The 21246-nt window shown below is 35.4% G+C and overlaps 2 protein-coding genes across 24 annotated transcripts; both read left to right on the forward strand.

Moving 5' to 3' along the window:
• The first annotated feature begins 417 nt into the window (after window positions 1-417).
• On the forward strand, window positions 418-3287 carry LOC107952836 (NPL4-like protein 1). Of its 23 annotated transcripts, none has more exons than XM_041111066.1 (5): window positions 418-554; window positions 640-682; window positions 1266-1343; window positions 1759-1812; window positions 2838-3287. In XM_041111066.1, exons 1-5 carry the CDS (start codon window positions 481-483, stop codon window positions 3090-3092), a joined length of 504 nt encoding a protein of 167 aa, XP_040967000.1. In that variant the 5' UTR covers window positions 418-480; the 3' UTR covers window positions 3093-3287. The 23 variants fall into 23 exon arrangements, 10 of the variants coding, with proteins under 10 accessions (XP_040967000.1, XP_040967002.1, XP_040967003.1 ...); XR_005925551.1 differs by having other exon boundaries at window positions 428-554; window positions 1270-1343; window positions 1759-1876; XR_005925549.1 differs by having other exon boundaries at window positions 428-554; window positions 1270-1343; window positions 1759-1834.
• A 587-nt stretch (window positions 3288-3874) lies between these two features.
• Window positions 3875-12588, forward strand: LOC107952837 (uncharacterized). The gene is made up of 8 exons (XM_016888034.2): window positions 3875-4366; window positions 5210-5578; window positions 5655-5914; window positions 8088-8229; window positions 8426-8797; window positions 8872-9003; window positions 9673-9801; window positions 9922-12588. The coding sequence occupies exons 1-8, from the start codon at window positions 4268-4270 to the stop codon at window positions 12223-12225; spliced, it is 3807 nt and encodes a 1268-aa protein (XP_016743523.2). The 5' UTR covers window positions 3875-4267; the 3' UTR covers window positions 12226-12588.
• The last annotated feature ends 8658 nt before the right edge of the window (window positions 12589-21246 follow it).

Raw genomic sequence — 21246 nt, forward strand, 5'->3', positions numbered from 1 at the left:
ACATTAACTCAAAATTGATAATAAAGTCATGATAAATAATTGTAATATATTTAGTATTCTTAATATGATGTTTTTACGTGTTAAATTTCATTTTATTCACAATTTAATCTATTTTTTCATTTTAATATTGTATATATTTCATATGTTATTATTTATTAATTTTAAATTACAAATTTCATTTTTATTATACACTATTTTTAAATTAACATCCATATTTTGAATATAAAATTTTCACATACATTTTCGCATGATAGAATTTCTAATTATCCAATAATATTAACAGGCAATTAATTTGTGAGACCTTAGTGAAGGCGGAGTATGCCTTTCAGGTAAAAAAACCGATAGTTATTTAGTAATTATTTTTAATTTTTAACCTTAGAAGTAATAAATTGTAACTTAGGGCCCGTTTGTTTACCAGGAGGTTTTAAGGTGTTTGGAAGCTTGAAAAGATTTTACATTTGGAAAATATTTTCCTAAGAGATGGGTAAAATCAACGCGTTTTATGGAAAATATCTTACAGATTTTTTTCCGGTAAGACATTTTCCTAGAGACGGGTAAAAATCCTTTTCCCTTCCTTCTGTTCTTCATCTTCTTTCTCTCTTTCTGCAAATCTCATTCCTCTCTTTCTCTCTTTCTCAGGCAAAGGCAAATCTCATTCCTCTTCTCAAGGTCTTGGCTTAAGGTATGGCATCTTCTTTTTAAAGCTATTGTTTTTTCTTCTTGTTCTTTATTTGTCCGTATTTTTACCGACTGTCTGGTAGTACCGCTGTCGCCACCATTTGTAAGTTTCATTTCAAGCTCAGCTCTTGCTGTTTCGTTTTTCTTAATTTCGGGATATGGGTAAGCTTGATTCTTCATTACTTCTTCATTCCATTGTTAATGATGGAATGAACCTTTCTAGTTTCCACTATTCTTTTGCTCGTTATTTTAAAATCGTTTCTAATCACATGGAAACTTTAAATGAGAGTTCAATGTCTTTTAGGCAAAACCCAAAGACTTATCATCGCTTCGATAATGTTGATGATGCTTTGACTTTGTTTAATGAAATGATTGAGCAGCACCCAAAGCGTTCCATTGTTGAATTCACTAAATTATTAGTAGCCCTGGTTAGAATGAGATGTTATGCCACTGTTGTTTCTCTGTATAGCCAAATGGAATTGTTGGGAGTTTCCCATAACGGTTATTTTTTCAACATCTTGATTAATTGCTTTTGTCAACTTGGTGGAATTGATTCTGGGTTTTCTGTTTTGGTCAAAATGCTGAAGCTAGGTGTTAAACCTGATGTTGTAACTTTTTCCACTTTGATTAAAGGACTTTGTCAACGAAGTAAGATTTCTCAGGCGGTGAGTTTGTTTGATGAAATGGTTGAAAAAGGATATCAACCTAATTTAATTATTTACACTACAATACTGAATGGGTTGTTTTATACTAGGAATATTGATTGAGTTGTTAGGTTTCTAAGGATGATGGAAGAAAAAGGTTTTGAATTCGATTTGTAGTAAATAGCACTTTCCTTAACTATCTTTATAAGAAGTGCTTGCTAAAGGAGGCTCATGATCTCTTCTTCGAAATGAGAAAGCAAGGCATTAATCCCAATGTCATCACATATACTACATTGATCGATACACTTTACAAGAAAGGAGTGGTTTCTAAAGCTAAAGATATCATTGGCACAATGAAAAAGCTAGGCATTGAGCCTAATGTTGCTAAAGGTATGATTGTTTGCCTAATAGATGTTGTTATAATGTAATGATCCAGGGATTTCTTCAAAACAATTATACCTCAAAGGCTACAGAACTTCTTATAGAAATGGTCGGTAAGGGCTTTTTTGGAGGTTTGTGCACTGCCACCTTATTTTTAGGTCTCGTCTTATATGGTAAATCAATCTTGACATGACTCTCACTTGTAAATTTGAATCAATTTGCTTATAAACAACTATACTGATGTGATAAGAATTTCTGGAAATTAGAATGAATCATAATGTCTATTTTCAGTTTAGTTGATGATGTACTTCAAAGATTAAGGATGAATGAAACAAATTTTATACACCGTTTTTCACTTCTCAAACCCATGAAAAGCTATTTTGGGACATAATAATTTTCATCTAAAGTCAAGCTTCGAATTTCATACAAATTTAGTCTAAGTTTTGCTCATTTATTTCAGAAAACTACATATTGTTGTTGGTAATGGCTGATTAATATATCATCCCTTGATTTGTAATGCTCATCTACATTAAAACACACTATTTTGACTTATATATCTATCTACTATGAGCAAATTCGGTAACACCCTGGGCTCTACGTCAAAGGTTTAACTTTGCAAGCTGCCTTAATCTGATGTATCAGACATATAAACAGCAAGAACCACAATTATATCAAACTTTGCAACTTCTTAATTACCATTCTTGCTTGATGTCTGTTCCAAATCGATCTTTTCTTGCTATGACCGCTTCATGGTATTTAAGTTTGATATTAGTATTTAAGTTTAGAAGTAGACATGATTGTCTAGTCTTGATTGTTGTCACTCTGAGATTGATGCCTTGCACCATACCGGACAATCACTTTTGAAACAAATGAAATATCTAATCACCCTTGTTAGGCGTGTAACTATGTGCAGCGCTAATATTAGAGTATAAGGCTCCTGAAAAACATCATCGACTGTCATTTTCTGCTAGCAGACTCGTATGTGGCTTAACGAAGTCCACCTATGTTCGCTACTAGTCTTACAATAAATACAAGAGTGGTTGTTATTATGTTTTTATTTCTCAGGTTGGAGTTGGACCTGTGTTTTACTTAAGAATTACTCTGAAACACAAATGAATGGTTGCTTTGATGCAGGGATCACTTTCATCGACCTTTCTTATTGAGAACCAGAACAACTTCGTGGCAATGAGGACACTGAAGAATCATCTAGATAAGACAAAGAGCCTTCCATTCGTGAAGCGTATCGCGGATTTCCATTTGCTGCTGTTTCTAGCCATGTTTCATGGCCTTGGTTCCGATGTTCTAACACTAGCAGCATGTGTTAGCACAGAGACAACAGTACCAGAAGGTTACCAACTCCTAATCGAGTCCATGGCCAACACATTTTGATTCACTTATTATGTTTGGTCGTCTATTGGAAAATACTGTATATTTATGATCATAACAACTTACTTTTACCATTGTTTACTAGCATCATTACAAATCTCAATTATTCCTAGAATCTTAACATTATGCTTTACATTCAAAGCTAAAAATTGGTGAGCTGTATTTGATACGAAATTTATGATAAAAAAATGTTTTCAAGTAAGAAGCATAAAAAAATTTGGCTTCAAAATTTTTCTCAAGGTTGAATATATTGATACTTTTAATGTAGTGTAATATTAGTTATGCACTAAAACAATATTATTGTTATTATGTGGTGTACTACTAATTATGCATTTAGATAATATTATTAATTTCTAGTATTAATTGTGGTTTGGAAGCTAATTTATAATTATTCGATCCTTTTTTTTAATTTTTATAACACAATTACAAATAATTTATTTGACTTTAATTGCTTTTAATTTATGACAGTTAATATTCTAATTTAATAATTGAGTATTATTATATATTTAATTTGAATTATTTATTTATAAATAAATTATTGTAATATATGTAAAAATAATTTAAAATATAATTTTATTAATATATATAAATTTATTAATATATGTAAAAATAATTTTTCTAAAAAATATTTTTAAGAAATCTACCAAAAATAAAAAATATTTTATACAAATTTATCTATACATCAAAAAAATAATTTTTTTTTAAAAATTACTTTTTAAAAAACATTTTATTAACAAACAAACAAAGCGTTTTTTGTTTCCAATTTAACCGTCAATCCCTTTTCCCCCTTGCCAAACAAACAAAGCAACTTCAGAATGCTTTCTCACTGATTTTCATTTACAAAATATAAGATTATAAAATAAAAAATAAAAATAAAATAAAATGCAGCTCCAAATCTGATCATCGTCATCAACCCTCAAAGCCCACCCCTTCAGATTTTTCCATTATCTCTTCGATCTCTTTCTCAAATTCAATCCGATTTGGATCCCAAAAAGGAGAAAAAAAAAAGAAAACCATCCATCATCATTTTCACGAACTCGGAATTTTATTTTATTTTATTGTTAAATCCGATTGAATCGGTTATTCTTTTGGATCGGCAAAAAAACACGGAATTGAAGGGCGGGGATGGAAAGATTGGTAAATAAGTGTAAATCAAAGAGAATTTAAGAAATCAAAGGATGCCAGGATTAGCGCAAAGAAATGAGCAATATAGTAGTGCCTCATTTGGGTTTTGGTCTAAGCATCGCGATGATGTTAGCTACAATCAACTTCAGAAGGTATTCGATTTTATTTCTTCACTTCAATTTTTTTGTTGAAAGTTTTGGTGATATAATTATTTTAATTGAATTGGGATTCGAATGGATCAGTGTTTCTTGTTGATTTTTTTATTTATCTAATGCGTAGTTAAAGTTTGGATTGGATTTTAATTTAATTGGATTTGTTTATTGTTTATCAGATTCCATTAATTTTGATTATGTGCCAATTTTGATTCTAGTATTGAGGATTTGTGGTTTAATGACATCTGCCTTTGCTTGGAGACAGCAGAAAATAGCTGCCTAATTTTGTTTAGTGACAAGGCACTGATCTTTTAGGGTATTCCTGGTTTTGAATTTAGTAGTGGAAGAAATAAAAGTTAGAAGTTTGATAATTTACTTCGTTACTGTCGGTTCTTAAAGAATCTTTTTACTCTTGTTGAGCTCTATGTGGCTTTTGGTCAAGGTCTTTGTAATTTTTTTTTGGCTATCACAAGTATTGGTACGTGATTGAGGAGGAATTTGGAATTCAAGGATTGGTTCTTGTTTGCCATTGGCAAATGAGAATAGTGCTGTGCCCAAGGCGGCACCCTAGTGGTTAGAAGGTGAAACACCAATTTTAAGAATTTAGTTTGAGTCTTTGGGATGGGAGGAGGCAGAGTCTATGGAATAGGTTAGAGATACTTCCCTTGTGTAGCCCTAGCCCAAGACCTATTGGGTCTCCACATTCTTTCTCCACTCTCCATATGTACCAAAAATAATGTCATTGATTATACTGTCTAAATAGCAATGTGGTTTATACGTACATCATTTATTGATTTTATTTTCTGATTAGTTACTAGAAAGAGCTGTGTTTTTGTATTGCAGTTCTGGAGTGAGCTTCCATTACAAGCTCGACAGGAGCTTCTTAGAATTGACAAACAAACCCTTTTTGAGCAAGCTCGCAAGAACATGTACTGCTCCAGATGTAATGGGCTACTGCTTGAAGGTTTTTTGCAGATTGTCATGTATGGAAAATCCTTGCAGCAGGAGGGAGTAGCTGGTAGCCTTCATTACAACCGGCCAGGACTCTCAAAAAGTCCAAGTGATGGAGGATTGAGTATGCCAGATGGGTCACAAGATGAAATTCAGAATCCCTCCGTGCATCCTTGGGGAGGTTTGACCACAAGTCGTGATGGTTCACTGACACTTCTTGATTGCTATTTGTGCTCAAAGTCACTCAAGGGTCTCCAAAATGTTCGTGTTGATCAAATTGTTTTCTCTGGTTATGTTTTTCCTTTTCGTCTAGTTGTTAATGTTTCAGTTGAATCAGGTGTTTGACAGTGCACGTGCAAGAGAGCGGGAGCGTGAATTGCTTTATCCTGATGCTTGTGGTGGGGGAGGTCGGGGTTGGATTAGCCAAGGAATTCCCAGTTATGGAAGAGGACATGGAACAAGAGAAACATGTGCTCTACACACTGCCAGGCTTTCTTGCGAAACCTTGGTGGATTTCTGGTCAGCTCTTGGAGAAGAAACTCGGCAATCTCTTTTAAGAATGAAGGAAGAAGATTTCATTGAGAGGCTCATGTACAGGTGTGTCTGTAGCTCGTTTATGGTTGAATGTGTTCCATTTGCTATGTTGTTTAGCCGCTGAACAATGTGAAGCCTGATAATCATTGATGTACTAGTTCTCATTGGAGCTAGAAATATAAGGCTTGTGGTGGAATTTCAGGATGAAGAGACAGTAGAAAGACATGAAATTTTCATTTGTGTGTCTCTCAAATCTTTATATATCCTGTGTTCTTCTCCATGGTGACACTTTGACTAGCCCTGCAAAGTAAATTATACATTAAGTATCTGATTTCCTAGCTATCGTAGTCTAAGTCTTTTAAATGGAAAATCCTGAAATAAAACTACTCACTATTATTTAGCTAAATGAGTTTGTTCTTCATACAGTGGTGTAACTCTAGGGCTGATCCTGAACATATTTAAAAATCCTGCTACAATCTCCTGAGTATAGCTTAATGACTTGTTTCTGGCTTTCAAGCATGATAAGAAACCATTAGGTCTGGAGAGGCTAGTCTTCAAAAATTTTCTATTCCTAGCAGCTTTTTAATATGTAAATTAGTAAGAAACCTGAAACACTTTAGGTACTGCTTCCTTCAGAGGACTGTTAATCCTAAAAGTGGATAATGAGGCTGAGTTATGTTGCCAAAATTTTTCCATATTCAGCAAAAGTTACAGCTCTTTTTAGAGAACGAAAACAATAAGATCTTATGATCTGGACTCATAAATGGATGATGAGTAACTTGTTTCTCTCTCTTTTCTTCTCTTGAAGTTATTCTGTTCCTTCCTCTGGGTAGTCAACTGTAGGCTCTCCAGTTCTGTTAGCAAAGGAGAAGCAAGATAAAATATTTGATGAAATTGATTTTACTAACCCTGCTATCAAGAGATTGTGGGGAGACATGGAAATGATCTTTTTAAGGATGGTATCGTGAACGTGTTGCTTTGTTTCAATGTTTGTGCTTCCAAGTGACTTTATGTTAGATGAACAAGGGAGGGTGAGTAAAAGAAGCATGCACTGCTTGCGTCAGTTCTGTTCCTAAAAAAAACGGCCTTTATATATATTTTTTGTTTGCTCACCATGTGATCTTTCTTTAACAGGTTGCTTTCTCTACATGATTTTTTGTCATGCTTATTATCCTTAATGTTACCTTTTCAATTCATTTAATATTTGTGGTTATGATGGAGTCAGATGTTGCTAACTAAGACATTAAACTTTCACTAGAGAAATTTTTGAGCAATTATTGTCGCTACTGCTGATACAGGCACTAGGAAATTGGTCAGAAAGAATGGTATTGGAATGGTGTCGTTGTTGAGAAGTTGTTACTTATTGAGGATGAAAAAATGGTTGGGTTGGTGTATATGGTTAGAGGCATATTGAGAGTAAAATTTGTGTCATCCTTCTAGAAAAGTGAATATGATACAATTTGTTTTGAACAGTAAAAATGGAACGTTTAATGGACTGGAATGGCTGTATATTCTTTTCACCTCTTGCCTCATTACCGTTCGTTTCCTTTATTTGGTGATTAAGTAGAAGGATGACAAAATTATCATCCATTAAGGCTTCCTACATCTTTTGGTCTGTTTGTTTTGAGGAAAATGAACTTATTTATTGGAAAAGGTGATATTTTCTGTTGTTTTGATCATTCTGTGTAAAATACTTTTTGTTGTTCAACTTTTTTCGAAAACTCTACATTGACATAAAAAGGATTGGTCCCTAACTTCAGGGATCAATCTTTTCTTTGCTTTGCTTCAGCTTCTATACAAGAAGGGATGAATCTCTATATTTAGGGGATTGATCCATTTTTCTTCACTTCAACTTTTAGGAAATGTCTTGTGCTTTATTGAAAAAGGAAAGGGGTAATATTCTGTTGACCTAAAGTTCATTTTCTGTAAAACAAACACCAGAAAGTGGGGGAATCATTTTGCAGATTTCATTTTCCGTAACAAAAACAACCCTTACTTTCTTAGAATATGAAAAATAGGTTCTCTGTTAGTTGTTACCTACTAAAACTGGTGACATTTTATTCATTATTTTTCCTCTCAGAAAGCTTTATGCTAAAATTAATGTTACTTTTACATTGCAAAAGCCTCTTTTGGCACTTTTGAGACTCATTCTATATGGAACATTGCTGTAGACTTCTGCTAGCTATTGTTCTGTATGCATGTCATATCTCATTCTCATCTTTGCATTTTGGCTCAGGTTTGACAGCAAGAGATTTTGCAGAGATTGCAGAAGGAACGTTATCCGTGAGTTCAAGGAGCTGAAGGAGCTAAAACGCATGCGTAGAGAACCTCGATGCACTAGTTGGTTTTGTGTTGGAGATACAGCCTTTCTGTATGAGGTATCCATATCTTTGACCTTTTGGTGCATTGACTATTCTTTTGATACTTGCGTATGTTCAATCTTTTAATATAACAGTTCGTAAAGAATATATGGTTGAAATTTGAATTCTGACTTCTAGAGTAATAATTACTGAGCTTGGTGTGGGACTTCTCAAAATATAAGCAACTTATGCAACATTTGTCTTACTTGCCCAGGTATCTGATGACAGTGTCCAGGCTGATTGGCGTCAAACTTTTGCTGACACAATTGGAACTTATCACCACTTTGAGTGGGCAGTTGGAACTGGGGAAGGAAAATCAGATATCATGGAATTTGAAAATGTTGGCATGAATGGGACTGTTCAAGTCAATGGCTTGGTTCTTGGTGGCTTGAGTATATGTTATATCACTCTAAGGGCCTGGAAATTGGATGGCCGCTGCTCTGAGATTTCTGTAAAAGCCCATGCGTTGAAAGGCCAACAATGTGTGCATTGCAGACTTGTAGTTGGAGACGGTTATGTTACAATCACTAGGGGTGAAAGTATTGGAATCTTTTTTGAGCATGCTGAAGAGGCAGAGGAAGAAGAGGTAGTTAAAAACTTTGTGAAGTTTATAAATGAAGTTGTTTGGATAGTAGCGATTATTAACTCTTATCTTTTCAGGATGATGATTCCATGGACAACGATGGAAATGAGCTCGATGGAGAATGCTCCCGTCCACAAAAGCATGCGAAGAGTCCTGAACTTGCTCGAGAGTTTCTTCTTGATGCTGCAACTGTTATATTTAAGGAACAGGCATGTGCATACCTTTTCATTGGGCCTTAAAGTCTTGCATGTACCTGCCATTCTTTTCATTAAAGAGAGCTGTGGAATTCTATCATTCCATTTGATACTTAAAAGCTATGTGTGTGGTCATTTGGAATATAACAAAAGTCCTGTGTATATCAATGACTTGACCTGTTAGTTCGTGGCAGGAAAGTTATTAATCAGAATTTCATTCCATTGTTTTTAACAGAATCTCTATTTAAAATGGTTTGTTGAATTTTATGGTTTGAGAAGGATGAAGAATGTACATTCAACTAATGACTAGGATACGTATATGAGTGATACATAGAATTGGGAAGATTGGAATTACTTTAAGAAAGATTACCTTAGGATCACTATACCATAGCTAGCTACTTGGCTGGATGGAGGAATGCAATGAGTTTGTTCTCTAAACAATGATATTTTGAGACAAGTATCAAGCCACCCTTGCTAACTTGCCCCATCCTGTTTTGCTTGTTGGAGTCAAACTATTTACTTGGTGGGAATAAACTGGATTTGGTTTGTGGTTCTTAGGGGTTGTGTCTATGAAGTTGTGGCACAGAAAACATACAAATCAATCTGTTTCAGTTGTTTGTGTTCTCATTAGTGTTAAAATTCTTTTTATGAACTTATAAATAATTGATCCATTTTGATATTCAGGTTGAAAAGGCTTTTAGGGAAGGAACTGCTCGCCAGAATGCACATAGTATCTTTGTTAGTCTTGCTGTTAAGCTGTTGGAAGAACGCATTTATGTTGCATGCAAGGAAATTATTACTTTAGAAAAGCAGGTATGAATAATTGGTGATTCTTCGGGATGGATTTTTCTTTATGCTTGTCAGTAAATATGGGAGAGGATATTCTCAATATGTTTTTTGATAGATATTACTGTCCCTACTTATTTTCTACAGATGAAGCTTCTTGAAGAAGAAGAGAAGGAAAAGCGTGAAGAGGAAGAACGCAAGGAGAGGAAAAGAACAAAAGAACGGGAGAAAAAGCTCAGGAGAAAGGAGAGACTGAAAGGAAAAGAAAGAGAGAAAGAAAAGAAATGTGCTGAAAGTACTACTCCTGTTTTTCCTGATGTCGCAAAGGAAGAATCTTCACTAACTCATGAGGTTGAAGAAAATATTGTTATTAATTGCAGAGACTCCGTGAGTGACACAGGTGATATTATTGTGTCAAGACCTCGTTCTCCAGATGTTCAAGATGAACAGTTTTTAGATGGGCACTCCACCTCAAGTTTGCAAAATCACTCTCTTGATAGTCCTGATGCAGAAAGTACAAAGGTAAAAGATGGAAATGGCTCTTTTATAAGGGAGCAATCAAAATTTTCCCGTCGGAGATTGAAATTTCGCAAGGATGGTCAATTTGATCCGTCTATGAAATGGTGTGATCGACGCCAATTTGCTATTGTTTCAGAAAGCGCTCCTGTTAATAGATATGAGCCACGGCATCAAAGTGAAAACTTCGAGTCTCCTTTGAGGAACATCAATGGATCAAATAGGCAGTTAAGGATAACCAATGTGAAATCCAATGGTCGGAATTGTGGTGTTAAGTACACTGAGAAGTATCAGTGTTCCAATGGCCGGAGTGACAGATATGACATCTGCAGCTGCGGTGAACACAATGAATACAGAACCAAGATTGAGCCACATGTGTCTGCAACTAGAGTAGGTCGAGAGCCCAAATCTTTGAGCAAGGCTGAATCTAAATTGGCTATGCCCAAGCAACTCTATTGTGGTAGCAAGTATAATCAACAAGTTTACATGCGTGAAGATCATGGAAAGCTGAAACATAAAATTATTGCAGGAAACAATCCTTCTGATCGAGATTCACTTTACTCCAAGAAAGTTTGGGAGCCCACAGAAGTCCATAAAAAGTACCCCCGGAGCAACTCTGATACAGATATTGCTTTGAGGTCTTCTACTTACGTTGAAGGAGCTGGGCCTGATGACAACTTTGTTAAGTCATCTAGTGAGATGCGCTCAAATGAAGCTAGTGTAAATTTGGGTGAAATTGATCATGAGCATAGAAATGTTAACAGATCAAGAAACTCCAACCTTGCAACAGATAAGGACTGTCATGCGGAAACACATGATCAATGTTCTTCACTGAATACTGCTTATGAGGAAGTCAGAATTTGTCCTAATAGAAAACTCACTTTGAATGGAATTCCTCATTCTACAATGAGTAGCACTTCTAATTCTGATAACTGCTCTTCATGCCTTAGCGAAGGAGATAGCAATACCTCTGCTTCAAATCATGGAAATCTGGAATCTTCATCAACATCAGATTCTGAAGATGCCTGTCAACAATCAGATAGGAGAGATGCATCAATCTGCATTGAAAATGGATTCTCTGAGTGTCAAGTGAAAGGAATAGATAAAAAACAGGATGCTGATGGAGGGGTTGCTTTGGAAAGGCACGCATTGTTTGGACATCAACCTGATGGTACAGGGAACAAAGCTCCAGGAAATCTGCCAACAAAAACCGCTGAAAATTCTGATAATGGAAAACCAACTGCCTTTATGGGTTCTCAACATCAAGGCATGTTTACATCAGTGCATAGCCAACATATACAATTTCCAGTGTATCCAACTCCTTCAACCATGGGTTACTACCATCAGAATCCTGTATCTTGGCCAGCAACTCCAGCAAATGGTTTAGTGCCTTTTCCTCCAAACCCATATCTTTATACTGGCCCTCTTGGCTATGGTTTAAACGGAAACTCACATTTATGTATGCCATATGGTACTCTGCAGCATTTAGCTGCTCCCCCATTTAATCCTGATCCTGTTCCAGTTTATCAGCCAGTTTCAGAAGCCAATGGCTTGTATGCAGAGGAGCGAACTCTGATTCCAAAGCCTGGTAGAACAAGTGAAGCTTTCACTGAATTTAATGCAGAGAGGGCTGTCCCTGGAAGGCTGCATGCAACAGAAAAAACAGCAATAGGACAAGGTAGGCAAAATGATTTCTCTGTGAAATCAAATGCGGATGATTCTAGCTTTTCTTTGTTCCATTTTGGCGGGCCTGTGGCTCTTTCAACAGGATGCAAATCGAATCCTGTCGCTTTGAAAGATGAGATTGTGGAAGAACTTTCTTCCCAGTTTTCAGCAGATCATGTTGAAAGTTATGGTTGCAATAAAAAAGAGTCTACAATTGAACAGTACAATTTGTTTGCAGCGAGTAACGGGTTAAGGTTTTCGTTCTTCTGATATAGTGGTTAGGTATAGGTGACTGCTTGGCAATTCAGTCCCTACCTTCTTTCCCAGAATATGGAAGTCTGAGAGTACTTTATAATTGGGTATACAATAATCTTACTATGAAAGAAAATCCAAGTTCAGCTTATAGTTTTTCATTAGATTGTTTACCCCCTTCGTGTCATTGTTTTTATTGCATGTAGAGAAAGAAAGAGAAGTTGGGAGAGTGTCATATAATGTTTGAGGGCTTTCAGTATGAGATCAGGGTTTTTTCCCCTTTTATTATGCTTTGCTGGTATGAGATTTTGTTTTTTCAGAATTCATTTGAATTTGTTTGTCATTTCATTTCTGTTTCTTGAATGGTTTGCTTGAGATGAATATTAGCATGTCCCTTAAGTCCCTTGTTTATATTGACGGACTGAGTAACAGGCATCTGAACTTGGATGTCATATTGCTCATATTTGAAGCTTTTTGTGTATGCCCCAACTCCCAAGTGACTTTTGATTTCGTTTGTTGTGACCCATTGGAACAACATAGAAGGAAAATCTATTAGACAATAGCCATTATCAGAATGTAAGCTGATAATATGCTGAACATGGATGCTTTCTGGGGTTTTTTAAAATTGATTTGCTATTATGCCGTTCTCCAAAGTGGCATGTTTAAGACAAGTTCTACACATTGTTTAACCTGGATTACATAGATGCTAAGTGATGCAAAAACTGTAAAATTGCTAGGTTGTTACAGTAGATTCTGTGGACTGAATCAGAATGAGTCGACTTTTTATCTATTTACATGAGCAGATGTGTAAGATATCTGTGCTTGCAAGTTTAAAGAAAATTTAATTTAGCCCGGTCCTTGTCGAGCACAAGCAGCTTGTAAAACAAGACCAAGTTTTTGTTGTTTTTTACTCAAATACGAGTAATTTGATTTTGATTTTTATTTCATGTAGAGTTCGAGCTATAACTAATTTTTTGTTGCTTTTCACTCAAGTTTGAATAATTTAACTTCTATCTCAAATTGAAGCTGAACTCGAGTATAAAAGTTAAATTTAATTAAACTCAATTGTGTATTAAGCTTTTAATTTCGAGTCAATTTCTTTAATTTTGAGTTGATTTTAAAGTTTTTGTGACTTGAACTCGAGTCAAATTCAAGAGAAGAAACGATTCTCAAATAAGGATCGGTTGTAATTTAGACATTGATTACGCTGTTGTCTAACTTAACAAATGCACAAGGTTGACCGACAAGTGATATATATATTTTGACCCTTGATGGAGAGGCTTGCAAGATGCTATGCTTTTTCATTTTCCATTCTTTCCTTTCGTTTTGTAAACTCAGTTTAATTGTTATCCTTGGTAAATTCAAGACAGCTAAATAAAATTCGTAAACATAATCATCTCAAACGAATGGTCAACTGTAGCGTTCTACAAAGTTGTTTTATATCAAGGAAGTTGAAAATTATTACATCGGGGAACTCTCCCCATCCTTGGGGATGGTTAATCACCAGTCTCGAACATATACAAGCTACAATTAAAGTATGTTATGCCTTTCATGAAATATGCTTACACCTCATTCCAACTACTGAATCCTTTTCCCCCTCATTTTTCGGGTTGATTACTTAATAAGCTATTTTAATGGTAGAAGAAAAAGGAAAGCACTATTCTTAGCGTTCTCCTTTAGTTCTCTACACTAGAACAAATTTTTTCATCACTTTTCTTCATTTCAATTCATGTACCAAATGGAAAAGATGATGGATATCTAAAATACAAGGTTCTCTTTCAAAACTAAGGTTAGACTTGACGAGAAAACACTATTTCTCCTCATTTTCAAGCATGAATCAAGGTAGGTGTTTTTTTCTCTCTCTCTTCATTTTTTATAAAAAAAAGAAATAAAATCTTCTTTTTGGGAAATTCTATGGTGAAACTCCACTAAAAACAAGCTTAGGAAAAACTTTTACCAAAATATTTAAGGATTTACCAATATTTCTAAGACTACAAAATTATCTTTTACCAAAATATCTAAGGATTTAACAATATTTCTAAAGTTTTATCAATATTTATAAACCTTAAACCCTAAGTCTTAAAAATATTGATAAATCCTTGAATATTTTGGTAAAAGCTTTTTCTAAGCTGAAGCTCATGGTAGAAGTGCCACTCAAGCTTTTAGCTCCCATCCACTTGTAAAAATTGAATGTCGATAATGACAATATAGAATAATCGCAAATTAAAAAGAAAGAAAAATAAGAACACAGATTTTACGTGGAGACTCTTTTGGAAAAAACCATAGGCAGAAGAGAAGAAAAATTCACAATGTTGAAATTCGAATGATATAAGAGGAGTTTCGGCTACTTCTATTTATAGCTTGAAAAATCTTATCCTAATCAATGTCAAATAGAATGAGAGAATTTCTATACGAATTCTACTCGTACAATCAATATCAAATAGAAGAAGAGTAGTTATATACGAATTCTACTTGTATTTTATTTTATTTTAATAGGAATTTAAGTCACACAAAATTAACAATCTCCACCTTGATACGAATTCTCAACGAACAATTTCTTCACCACGAACTCTCAACAAACAAGTTCTCTACCTTTTCCCCGAAACCCTTTAAGGGGTGTTCTTCAACAATGAACACCAGCCAAGTCCAGGCTGTAATAGGCCAATTTTGGCCCAGATTAAAAAATAAATGAAATTAAATTTCAACAGTCCAACAGTCCAATTACAAGGCCTAAGAATTCACGGCCCAGCAGGCCCGAAAAATTAAAACACCAGAAACCTAAGGTTTCTCCCCCCTCGCGTCGCAGTCAGGCCACCATGCCTCCGTACCCTCCAGCGCTTCAGCAGTCATGTCCACGCCTCCGTACGCTAGCACAACCCCCGTACACGCGCCACGCACACCCCGTATCTGCAAAAAGGGACGAACGCACAGCAAAACAAAAACAAAAAACAAAGGAATATTGTATTATTTATTTATTTATTATCATTTTCATCTCTTCGGCTATAAAGCCAAGAGATTTCATCATTTGTAAGGTTATGCACACAAAAAAGGTAATAGAAAGCAATCAGAATAGAGAAAAAAAATAGAGCAAGGTGATTCCCGATTCAAAAATCTCTAAACGCTTTATTTTCTTTCATTTCATTCTGCCGGATTTGTGATTCTGATATTCAAGGGAAAAATAAGAAAAAGGAAAAGGGGCTTACCTCGTGAAAGCGTCGTGGGTCATCTTCTACTTCATTGAAATCGAAGCATAGAGGATGCCTTAAGGCTAAAAAGACAACCCCGAGGCTCGATTCGGCTGGCCGCTGTTCATGGTGGCAAATCGGCTCTTAAGATGGGCATTTAGGGTTTGCTGGAGAAGAGGAAATGGGGCTAGGGTAGTTCGGCTGATTGAGGCTTGGCTTTAGCCTTTTTATGGGACCAAAAACGGTACCGTTTTGAGCTTTTTTCATTAGCTCTAAAACGATGCCGTGTCGTCCATACCCGCCCCGATCCGGTTCTTCACCCCTGGGATCCGCTCGTTTCTGCGGTGAGGGGTAATTGCGCGTTAAGTCCCCCTCATTTGCATAAGCATTCATTCGTGCATTGCCGGTTTTACTTCATTTTTAGAATTTAGCTTTGTAATTTGAATGCTTTACAATTCAATCAGCGCCTAAACACTGTGTTTTGGGACCTGAATTATTTCCAGTTTGAGTCCCTACGCATTTGCGCGCATCACATGTTGGTTCTTTTTATTGTTATTGTTTTATTTTCAAATTATTCCTTTTCATTTTAATTTTATTTCAATTAGGTTTTTGTTTATATGATTCATTATTTTTGAGGAGATTCATTTAATGCCTTTTTTAGGTGTCAGAACTTTTAATAACTTTTATTTTTGTTTAAATAAATCATTATTTTGAAATCGTTATTTTATTTTACATTATGTGTAAAATTTCATTTAAATATTCATATTGAGCTTGCTATTTAAAAATACTTATTGTTTTTAAAATTCATTTAATTATGTGTGTAAAGTTATTTGAGAACTTTGTTTTTTTTTTGTGTTTATAAAATTTTTATTTTGAGATTATTCTTTATGTCATATTATTAATATATATTATGTAGTATCTCATTTAAATGCTTTTATATATTTGTACACATATAACCAAATTAATTTAATCTTACATGTATTATCATTTCTATGTTATTTTTACATGTGATTGCTTTTAAATTTATATATATGTAAATGTGTGAGTGTGTATGCTTTCAATCCATTATGTATATAGTATATTTTCTAAAATTCTATTTTATCATACATTTTAGCTATCCGTTCATGTTTATATATATTATTAAATTCACCTTTATTGCATGTATTTTTAAAATGTTTTTAACACCTTGTATATTATTTGATTTAAGATATCTATTCTATAACACTCATTTAAAAGATTACATATATCTCTTGTTTTTTTGAATCCATCAATTCATATATTATACATTACGTGTTTATCATTATTTCAAACTAGTTGTATACCACATTGTTTTTTTATTTTCATTTTATTTTGTATGTCTTGTATTGATTATATCATATTAGGCTTTGTATATTATTGTGGCATACAATTGTGTGTATTGTTTTGTTTTGTTTTGTTTTGTTGTGATGTATTGTTATATTATTATTTTTGTTTTGGTATTGTTATATTATTATTTTCGTTTTGGTATTGTTATATCAATTATTTTCCATGCATGATTGAAATTGGGTTATATTTTTAGGTTAGCTATATTTGATTGTTTGTTTTGTTAGTTGATTAAATAAGACTATTTTATCTTCATTCATCAAGTGTTGTATTTTATATGTGTATATCATCCCATGTTCATTGTTTCCCTTTTAATGCGTTTTAAGCTAGTTTTATAACTATTCATTCAAAAATTCTTTAAAATGAAAGCAATGTTCGATGTTTGGCAATTCGGGAAATTGTGCCCTATCGTGTTGGGTTGCAATTTCCCGTTTGTTCAAAATAATCGAATATTCCTTTGGAATTTCACTCATGTCTTTAAAGATTCTTCAAAATGAAGGTAATGTTCGATGTTTGGCAATTCGGGGAATCGTGCCCTATCGTACTGGGTTGCAATTTCCCGTTTGTTCAAAATAATCAAATATCCCTTTAGAATTTCACTCATGTTCTCTAAATTCTAAAATAACGCAATGTTCGATGTCTATAAATTCGATGAATCATGCCCTACTGTGCTGGGTTTCGGTTTTTTCATTAGACTAAATAATTGGGCATCCTTTTGTGATTTTCAACGTATAAACTTTTGGAAGTCGAAATTTATCGTGTTTTCGAGGGTATAAAGGATCGTGTCCTATCGTGCTAGATGTGATGTCATATTCCTCTGAAATAAGAGAATTTTGACGACCAACTTGGGCTATTCAAATGTTTATAAAAGGAACCACTTTTGAAAAAATCTTTTAAATCTCAGGCATAAGGACAATATTTAATCAATTTGGTACCAATTTTAGGCATAATGAGGGTACTAATCCTTCCTCATACGTAACCGACTCCCGAACCTGTTTTCTCAAAATTTCATAGATCAAAATCGTTGTTTTAGTAAACCAAAATGTTTTATTAAAATGACCAAACTTCTTGGTGATCCAATCACACCTAAACAAAAAATATTGGTGGCGACTCCATATTTAGTTTTCAGAGTCGGTCCACGTTTTTGTTTTCAAATAAAAAAAATGGTTTCGACAACTTGGCGACTCCACTAGGGACAAATAAGAGAGTCTGGCCATAAAATTGATTATTTGTTGTCCTTTTGTCGAAGTATCAAAGATATGTTTTATCATGATTGCATTTGTTTGTATGATTGTTATTGTTCAGGCTTTTAGAATAATACTGCATTTCATTGCATGACCGCTGTGGTCACACCTTCTAAGTGGGAGTAAGAAACTATGCTTTCGTGAGGTTTTCACCTCCGTATGGGCTAGTGGATTGCTTCCGGGATATATCCGTACTTATGATTTCGTGAGATTTTCATCTCTGCATGGTCATAGGGAAATGTATTCCCCTGAATCGAACTTGATCCATATAAGCCTATAATGGGTGAGGATTGAGGAATCTGCTAGTTTAGGTACCTTATCTCTAGAATCAAACCACATATAGTAAACCTTAAGAGCTATCCTTGGGTGGAGCCGCACCAAACCTTAGTATTTGCCCATATATGTGTTATAATTATCTTTTTTGTGCTTGTATTTTACCACTATTATTTGATACTAACTTGTGTTTTGTTTTGATTGTGTTTTGCATGACATTGCATACTAAAGGAGGTGTTGATTCGTATTCGATTACTAAGTTAGAAAGTTTGACATGGAGAATGAATTTCTTAATAAAGTTGAGGATAATGCAGTCGTCCGCGCATGGTCAGAGAAGTTACAATCGGAGAAAGGGGATAGCTTGGCAGAATGATATACATGAGAGTTACAGGAATTCACTCGCGTCAATGTAGCACAGAATGAGTTGCAAGAGTTGAGAGATATATGGGCTTGTTGGGATGAAGGAACCAAACAGTTGTTCTATCAAAGCTATGGTGATATATCTTACTTGCTAGATATTAAGGTGGATAAGCACCTGTTTCGAGTTATGGTTCAGTTTTGGAATTCTGCTTACAAGTGTTTCACTTTTGGGAAAGTGGATTTAGTATCTACCGTGGAGGAATATACTACCCTGCTCAGGAGTCCAAAAGTTCAAGTTAGAAGAGCTTATGCCAAGGTCTTTAATGGTCAAACTTTCGCGAAGAAATTGATGAATATTTCAGGGATGAGCGAGCCTTGGGTCACTACTCGGATTCAACAAAAGGGATATAGTAAATGCATCCTTTAGGAGAATTTGAGAGAGTTGGTTTTAACACATCCGGATGAAAGAAAGAGGGTCGACATCTTCGCCTTAAGCATCTATGGATTGGTAATTTTTCCCAAGGCTTTGAGGCACGTGGATGAGGCAGCCATCGACTTATTCGATCGTCTTGAGAAGGGAATCACACCTGTACCGGCAATATTGGCTGAGACGTTCAGATCCTTGAGCTTCTATCGGAAAAAGGGCGAGGGGCGGTTTATTGGATGTGTGCAGCTGTTGATAGTATGGTTTCATGGGCACTTTTGGAAGGTGGACAAGGTTTCTTATCGGGTCTTTTCTGAAGGTTATTCCCCGTTAAAAGAGAAGGCAGCCATACAAAGGAGAGAGGATATTTCAGAGGAGAAGTGGATGAAAATCCTCCAAAACCTCAAAGAGGGGGATATAGAATGGAGAGCTTATTGGATGGTTCCCAATGAGATCTTGTATCGATGTGGGAACTTTGACGGGGTACCGTTGTTAGGAATTTGGGGAGCTACTGGGTATACTCAGTTGCTTGCATTAAGACAGTATAAATCGAGGTAGTTGGTACCCATGACTTACCGGCTGGCTCAGTGGGATTTCCCATATAAAGGTGACCACTATAAGAAGAAAGTTCGGGAACTATTAGATGCTTGGAAGCAAACTCGCTGGATGAAGAGGTTGGTTGTTGGTTCCATGGTGACTCCTGAATATAATGGATGGTTTAGGAAGAAGGTCAATGATAATCTTCCTAGGCCAAATTTGGAAGATACTCGACCTATGGTGGAACAATTACAAATCGCCCTGTCAGAGTTGGAAATTATAAAGCAAGACTTGGAGAAGAAGAGTTCTGAGCTTGGGAAAAAGATCGAACAATTGGAGGAAGAAAAGATGCATCTGAGATTAGACATAGACGTTCAGAGATCAGAGGCTAAGAAGTGGAGAAAAGGGAAAAGTAAGGCCGAAGAAGATCTAGACAGCTTGAAGACAGATAATAAGAAGTTACGCCTGTCTATGAGGACTGCGGGGTTAGGTAAAACTTTCGAACAATGGCGCCATAAAATTCGAGAGGAAAAGACCAAAGCCGACCGATGGGAAAGGAAATTTCGAGAGGCTCAGGTACGAAATGAGGATTTAGAGAAGAGTCTGTTAGAAAGCAAAAGTGAATGAGGTGAATTGAGGGCTAGAGTGGCAGAACTCGAGAAGTCTCTTCATCAATACCGAAGCCGTAATACCGTAATGGAGTTGAGGGCAAGCTTGAGTAAGGTAGAAAAAATGAGAGGAAAAATAGAAGAATTAGAAGCGTCACTACAAAACTGTGAAATGCAGATTCAGTTTTTCGAGGCAAGTGAGGAGCGTTGGAAGGAACAGCTTCACCATGCGCAAGACCAAGTTAGAAACAGGGATTACATTATGGGGGAAGCCATAACCCAGATTCGGGAGGTAGCCGATTACTTGCAAGCTTTAGCAGTACAAGCAGACATACTGAGGGTGAAGTACGAGTTGGAGTCAGATCGGGGGCAGGAGCTAGCCTCGTTCTTTAGGAAAATTAAGACTTTAAGTATTAGAGCGAAGTTTTATTTGTAACTTAGCTTTATGTAAAGAATTTTATTTTCTAGTGAAGTTTTCTAAAGGGAATTGCATCAAAATTGATGCCTCCTTTGCATTCATGCATTTGCATTTGCATTACATCATATGCATTAAAGGTCATAAAAAAGTTTCTGATTAATTAAAAATTATTTCAGTAATCTAGAAACCAACAAAAACCAACCAACTACGTACCCCTACGGTACAAGGAAAATGACCAAGTCAATGGATAAAAGACTTGAGAAATTGGAGCAAATGCAAAAGGACATGCAGGAACAAATGTAGTCATAGATGCAAGAGCAGCTAGGCTAGATTCAGCGAGAAATGAAAGAGCAAATGATGGAATCCCAAAGAGACATGATGAGTTAGTTGTCCCAATTACTAATGGGAAGAATGGATAAAGGAAAGGGTCCCATGGACAATGTTGGGGAAAATAATGAAGACCCTCAATATCCTTCTGGCTTCACTCCAACACATATACCGACACAACCTGAGATAAATCTGCAAAGACCATCTGTTACGATCATGCCTCAGCAAATTCAGGCCGGAGCTGCGATACCAATAAATTTCCAAGTCGGCTCAGGCTCTAACCCTGTTAATAACTTGAATT

This window comes from Gossypium hirsutum, chromosome A04 (genome assembly GCF_007990345.1).
Source record: "Gossypium hirsutum isolate 1008001.06 chromosome A04, Gossypium_hirsutum_v2.1, whole genome shotgun sequence".
NCBI lineage: Eukaryota > Viridiplantae > Streptophyta > Magnoliopsida > Malvales > Malvaceae > Gossypium > Gossypium hirsutum.

Coding starts and splice junctions, on each gene's coding strand:
- LOC107952836 (XM_041111062.1), top strand. CDS start 837: ATGGGTAAGCTTGATTCTTCATTACTTCTTCATTCCATTGTTAATGAT. Junction 1,344..1,758: donor GAAGTAAGATTTCTCAGGCG/GTGAGTTTGTTT, acceptor GTAATGATCCAG/GGATTTCTTCAAAACAATTA. Junction 1,813..2,837: donor CAGAACTTCTTATAGAAATG/GTCGGTAAGGGC, acceptor GCTTTGATGCAG/GGATCACTTTCATCGACCTT.
- LOC107952837 (XM_016888034.2), top strand. CDS start 4,268: ATGCCAGGATTAGCGCAAAGAAATGAGCAATATAGTAGTGCCTCATTT. Junction 4,367..5,209: donor GCTACAATCAACTTCAGAAG/GTATTCGATTTT, acceptor TTTGTATTGCAG/TTCTGGAGTGAGCTTCCATT. Junction 5,579..5,654: donor CACTCAAGGGTCTCCAAAAT/GTTCGTGTTGAT, acceptor CAGTTGAATCAG/GTGTTTGACAGTGCACGTGC.